We start from the raw sequence: 6,312 nt of genomic DNA, 5'->3' as shown, positions 1-6,312 counted from the left end.
ATTCCTCCAACGCGCAGTTCCACACGGTTTCCCAATATGCACATTTATTCAATTAGACCCCTGGGCTCCATAGCCACTGAATTTGACCATTCTGTAACAGCCATAACATGATTATCTGGGTCGTCAGCCTTCTTGGGACCCACCACTTCCCCTCCAAGATTCCTCCACGTGTCCCATCACACACACATATATGCACAGAGAGAGTAAAGCCGCCGCCGCCTTCTTCAACCATACATATCCTCTTCAAAAAACAGTTACCCCAAAAATATTCACCATAGTCACACACTGCATCCTCCTCCTCCTTTTTCTTCTTCTTCTTCTTCTTCTTCTTCTTCTTCTTCTTCCTACAGCTGCATTTATATATGGATGAAGTGGAGATTGCTAGATCGACGGCTGAGGTTCTGAACAGGCTGAGCCAGTGTGGGGAGGCGGCGGCGGCGAGGTGTGGCGTCGGGAGGGATCCGGAGGCGGATGAGCTGGGGAGGTTGAGGGGGAAGGCGTGGGAGCTGGCGGTGTGGCGAGCGAGAGCGGCGGGCCGGGAACTTGCGGGGGTGCTGGCGGAGGTGGAGCTGGAGATAGGGCTTCAGCTGGCCAGACTACTGGCGGCCACCGTGGACCCGGTGGTGGCGGGGCTGAAGGAGGTAGCAGCAGCCAGCGGAGAAGAGGTGTGCGGGGTGTGCCAGGAAGAGATGGGAATGGAAATGGAAGCGTTAAGAGGGATGGGGTGCACTCACAAGTTCCACGCTGCTTGTATTCTTCAATGGCTCAAGCGAAACAACAGCTGCCCCATCTGCAGGTACAGGATGAATATACGTGCACGTTGATTGATTGATTGATTATTAAATGAATCTCTGAATTGATTAGCCATGCAGGATTGATTTGTTTATTCATCATAGACACATATGTTCATATAGGTTTTCGAGATTTTGGAACATCGATTAGTGTATATGAATTATGAAAGGGCAATATTCATGTACCTAGCTAGTTAATTAGGAATTTAATTGAATAATGCGACTGAATATTTTGATTTGAATCCATGGATTCTTTAATCTTATTTCAGTTAGCAAAAATTAATAATTAGTTGTTTTTCCACGCCAGGGTGGGTGTGTTAATTGCGTGACCCATCTCCCAACCTCACTAACCTTCTGTTCTTCACGGACAAACACCGCCAGCTGGTTCTTGTTTTTGCTTTGATAGTAATTAACTTGTTTATATATAATACATGCATTATGCTTATGACGATATTTAAAATTAAATTAATTAACTAAAACGTGTCGTCAAAAATTGAAAATTCTTAATATATAAAATGTCACCTTTGGAAAAAAAATATGTATATGTGTTACTCTTAACAAGCATTTGCAAATTAATTATTAGTCCCCATACTAAAATTTGCTCGGCACGTGCACAATAAGGATACATACTGTGTTTAAATAATTATAAGTTGAAATTCTTTAAAGGAAATACTATACTTATCGCCTAAACATGAAGCTTTTACACATTTATTATTTTGTTCATATCATACGACGTGCATGATACAATCATACAAAATAGTGGGTTAAGTAAAAGTATGGTGTTTGGGTGATAAACATAGTACTATATTTTTTATTTTTTATTTTAGTTTTCTAACGTTTATATGGACAATTTGGAAAGTAATAAAACATTTTTTTATCAAAAAATTTCTACAAGATGTTGAAAAATTAAAAATTATTTCACAACTAAACATGCTTTTGATGTTTCTTTCAATTCGGAAAGAAAATGCAGCTACCAAATTTGCTTTTTTAAAATACAAGCAACTTTTAGATTTTCCAATTAAATATTTCGCAAAGTAATTTACAAGGATTAATTTGTTTGCTACCTTCTAAAAGGCATATGATCGATTGAATTGGCTGCACATATATGGGGAGCTAACATGCACAAATTGACCATATATTAGCTATGATGAACCTAATGACAACTTAAACACATGCAATCGATCGAATACAGTTCAACAATCTACACTTTCCAACTAATAAGATTGTCAAACCCAATGTGTAGTTTTCTCAAGGACTCACATTCGCGTGTTCCCTATAATTAAGTAAACTAATCAAATTAGTTGAATTATGCATTAGAGATCGAGGTCCTCTATGAGCTGCCTTAAGCATCTCAGGAGCCTATGTTCATTATCATTACGGGTAAGGTAGGAAGAGCAGTTGACTTAGCTATTAGATGATGACCTCAAGGATGAGATCCTATGCTAAATTTTAGCATCAACAATTAATTAAAGCACCCTATGTAAAATGATTTGTTTCCTGAAAGACAAAAATGGCAGCCATCGTTGCTTGTCTGCACTTTGCTCTTCAAGAGTAGCTAAAGAAAACTCTTCAAATTAATGAGGGAAGCTTAACATTGGTGCACTAATATTTATGACAAATGCATGGATTAAAAATATGAATATTATATATATATATATATATATATATATATATATATATATATATATGACATAAGTAGAATCTATGCAATATTGACTAGTTGTTTACATTTAAGTCGTAAAGGATTGTATCTCAACTTAATAGCAAAAGAAATTGGTAAGCTACTACTTTAGGCAAAAGATTAAAAGGCATACATTGATGCAAATTAAACAAATTCTAAAATCCTATTCTTGACTTAAGGGCAAAAAGGAATAATTGATGATGACCTATTCACAACTCTTACGTGTAAAGAAAAGTTGACAAACATATTTTTTACTCCTATTCCGAATCTATATAGAAACAAAAAAGAGCTAGCAAGAAATCAACCTAATTACTTTTTGACATTGATATACTTTTATATCCGACCTCCAACATCAACATGGAAACAAAGGCAAACGATTAGGTTTGGTCATCGCGATCAAGCATGCCTAAGATTCTCATACGGAGAGTTGCACATGTTAGGTTGATAAGAACAAATTCGACGTGAATTTTTTGTAATAATAGACATATTGCACTTAAACCCAAATGAATATATTACTCGATATAATTAAAGAACTCTTGTAACAAACAAAGTTGCAACATATATATAAACTCAAGCCATGATTATCTGGAGAATCAATGCTCACAAACTTCCATATATTAATCAAATGACGCATTGAAGAGGTCACTTGGGAACCACCTCAAGCCTCCATAAAGCCCTTCCTCTTTGTCATCACAAATGAAATAGGGTGGCTGTTAATTAATTAGCTAGTAATCTAAAGATCAAATAGATGTGTATGAGTGTGTGTTTATGTGTGTATTTCAATATAATTTTTAAAAACTATTGCAACAAACAGGATCATGAACATATAAAAACTCAAGCTATGGTCATCTCGAGAATCAAAGCCCACACACTTCATGTAATTAAGTATATTAATCAAATGACTTGCTTAAACATCAGAGAGGTCCATTAAGGACCACCTCAGGCTCGAAGAGCCTTTCCAGCCTCTTTAATTTGTCATTACAAGTGAAACTAGATGGTTGCCAATTAACTAATGATCTACATATTGAAGGTCATATCGAGCAAACTTTTTTGACATCAATAGTAACGCACACATAGATATATGACATATAACTTTACAAATTACCAGCAGTAAAGTTTGTGCGTTAATAGCTATATCTAGTCATAGCAATTGCAATGTTGCATATTGTCAATGTTATTTTATGTGTATCGGTTAATTTTTTGAATCTTATATTTTTCTTTATATGAAGGATTAATTATGAGAATTTAATTAAGCAAATATATAAGAATACTCCTCTCCTCTCAAATCATTTCAAAAATTTTTCCTTTTAACTCTGTTCCTATACACAATATGCTATAATTAATTTTAATAATTTAATTAGGTACCCGATTTCCTTAGAGTACATTACATGGTAGGTTAGGTTTTTTTTTTTTTTTTTTTTTTTAAAATTTGAGGTTGAATAATGTTATCTTGGCAAAATGAGGAAGGGATATAAAATTAAGAAATGAATTACTTGTCGTTGGCCCGATAGATTCTAAAAGAAGACTCGAACATAAAAATACTATTATAATAATAATAATTCGTGTAATATGAACTAGAGTAAGTTACTCAGGGCAACCAAACACCTTCTTAAATTAATGGATTAATAAATATAATAAATATTTTAATTGTTAAATTAATTAGGAAAAGGTGGTTACATTGGAAATCCTTTGCTAGCTAGCTGTCTAGCAAGCTATGAGCTCCTATTAGCCCTAAATTAATATGACATGAACCTATTTTTTAAGACAGTATCATGTGAATTGTGCTATTTAACCTCAAGAACTTAAGGCCAAATTCATTTTGATGTTGAAATTTAATGACCATGTGCTTGCTATTAGCCACCCCAAATTCTCTCTCTCTCTCTCTCTCTCTCTCTCTCTCTCTCTCTCTCTCTCTCTCTCTCTCTCTCTCTCTCTCTCTCTCTCTCTAAATTGGTTGTTCAACCTGTCTAAAAATTAGAAATCTGTTAAATCTATATGTGGTGCTCACAAAAGAAGAATAAAAAAAAGAGGGAAGGGAACGGTGAGAAAGATGATTTGCTCGATTCTTAAAAGCTATACAATTCAAACTTTTTTAGAGTTCTCGTTTGGATCAAAAAATTCGGCAGAAAAAGAAAATTTATTTTCCATTTTTTTTTTTCTATCTATATTGAATGCTGCTAAAAATAAAAATTTATTCTAATATGATTAAAATTTAAGAAAAATTAAACATTAATGGTGTACAAAATGAAATTTGTGTTCATTGATCTGTTATATTTTTTATTTTTGTTTTCACTTTTTTTAATAAACAAATATAAGAAATCATATTCCTTTATGTTTTCCTTTTCTTTTCCTCATATCTTCCAAGTTCCCAACAATGCCTTAGGATCAAAAAGCACAGGAGAAAGAAAAATATATTTAAAAGAATCTAGTTTCCAGGTTATCAAGAAAAATGAAAGGAAAAATAAAATATATAGCTAACAATAAATAAAATTTTGATTTGGCACATGATTGATGCTTAACTTTTCTTAATTCTAAATCATATTAGTATAAAATTTTAGAGTAAAAAACATCCACCTCCCCTTTGCCAGACAGAAATCTCCTCCGGGAATTCAAAAATGTCAAAGACTTCCCTTGAAGTTTGTCAAAAAGAAATAAACATCGCCTAAAAATACTTATCTTTTTGCTAAATATAAAAGAAGGTTTGTATTTTTTCTTTTAACAAACCTCAACAGATTCTTGAAATTCTTGAAACCTTAAGGAAAGTTTTTGAAACCTCAAGAGGAGCCTCTAAAATTTTTAAAATATCAGGCAAGGTCATTATCTTTTTACCAAATCTCATAAGAGATTAGTCTCTTTTACCCAGAATTTTATTTATAATATTATTTTATATAAAGAGAAAATATAATAAAAATATTTTTTTCTTCTTTTTTCAAACAAAATCTTTGTTTCAAACCACATGTAATGATTAGTCAATTTCCATTAATTAAATAATTTTTTGCAAGCCAATAAAATAATTTGGAAAGCTTCCTTCACGGTGAAAGGCAAAGGAAGATGTTCAAGTTCTTACAAAATTACAATGTTTCGGCTCCTAACTATTAGCTAAATTAGGTCTATCACGTCATTTATAGACTAATCCAATAAAATAATAACTCATACACTACACCAATAAATAAATCATAACTTTCTTTAAAAGAAATTTAATATATATATATATATATATATATACACACACACACACACATACTTTAGGACAGCTTGGATTCACGAAGCCATAAAACATTGAAAATCCAAAAACACAAATGTTGTCAAACTACTTCCATGCAATCAAACTTCAAAAAACTTAAAAAAGGCAATGCTCGGGAACATGAACATCGAATCTTATATTTAAATTTAGGTGAACTTAAATAAAATTTAATATAACTTTTTATTATATTTTATTCAAACTTAACACAAATTCAAATTCATCTGATATAGTAATATTTGGGAACATGAATTTGAATTTGAAGTTATGTTGATTTAGACAATATAATATAAAATTATACTAAATTTCTTATAAATGTACACAAATTCAAATCCAAATCTCCAATCCATGCTCCCAAAGGTAAGATAAGTGAAAATTGAACAAAACAAACACTCATGTTAGCAGCTCCAACAAGAAGCGAATGTGGAAAGGGAATTACTTTCAAAAAAATCTCAAATATTTTGGATGTGTTTATTGAAATCTGATAATAAAAGAAAAAATATTATGTGAATGGCAATGGGTGAAGAAAGAAGTTACATTTTGTTCGTGAAATGGAATAAGACGAGAATAAAATGGTGTAAAAATTTGAATAAAAAATA

General features: G+C 32.4%; 1 protein-coding gene across 1 annotated transcript; it reads left to right on the top strand.

The window, feature by feature from the left end:
* The first annotated feature begins 220 nt into the window (after window positions 1-220).
* Window positions 221-1,077, top strand: LOC131148474 (uncharacterized). Its single transcript, XM_058098170.1, has one exon. It carries the CDS (start codon window positions 363-365, stop codon window positions 822-824), a length of 462 nt encoding a protein of 153 aa, XP_057954153.1. The 5' UTR covers window positions 221-362; the 3' UTR covers window positions 825-1,077.
* The last annotated feature ends 5,235 nt before the right edge of the window (window positions 1,078-6,312 follow it).

The sequence above is a fragment of the Malania oleifera genome, chromosome 2 (assembly GCF_029873635.1).
Source record: "Malania oleifera isolate guangnan ecotype guangnan chromosome 2, ASM2987363v1, whole genome shotgun sequence".
Taxonomy (NCBI): Eukaryota; Viridiplantae; Streptophyta; class Magnoliopsida; order Santalales; family Ximeniaceae; genus Malania; species Malania oleifera.
This window is presented reverse-complemented; position numbering and strand designations above follow the sequence as displayed.

Bases quoted from the DNA above. Each gene is read 5' to 3' on its own strand.
- LOC131148474 (XM_058098170.1), top strand. From the start codon at position 363: ATGGATGAAGTGGAGATTGCTAGATCGACGGCTGAGGTTCTGAACAGG.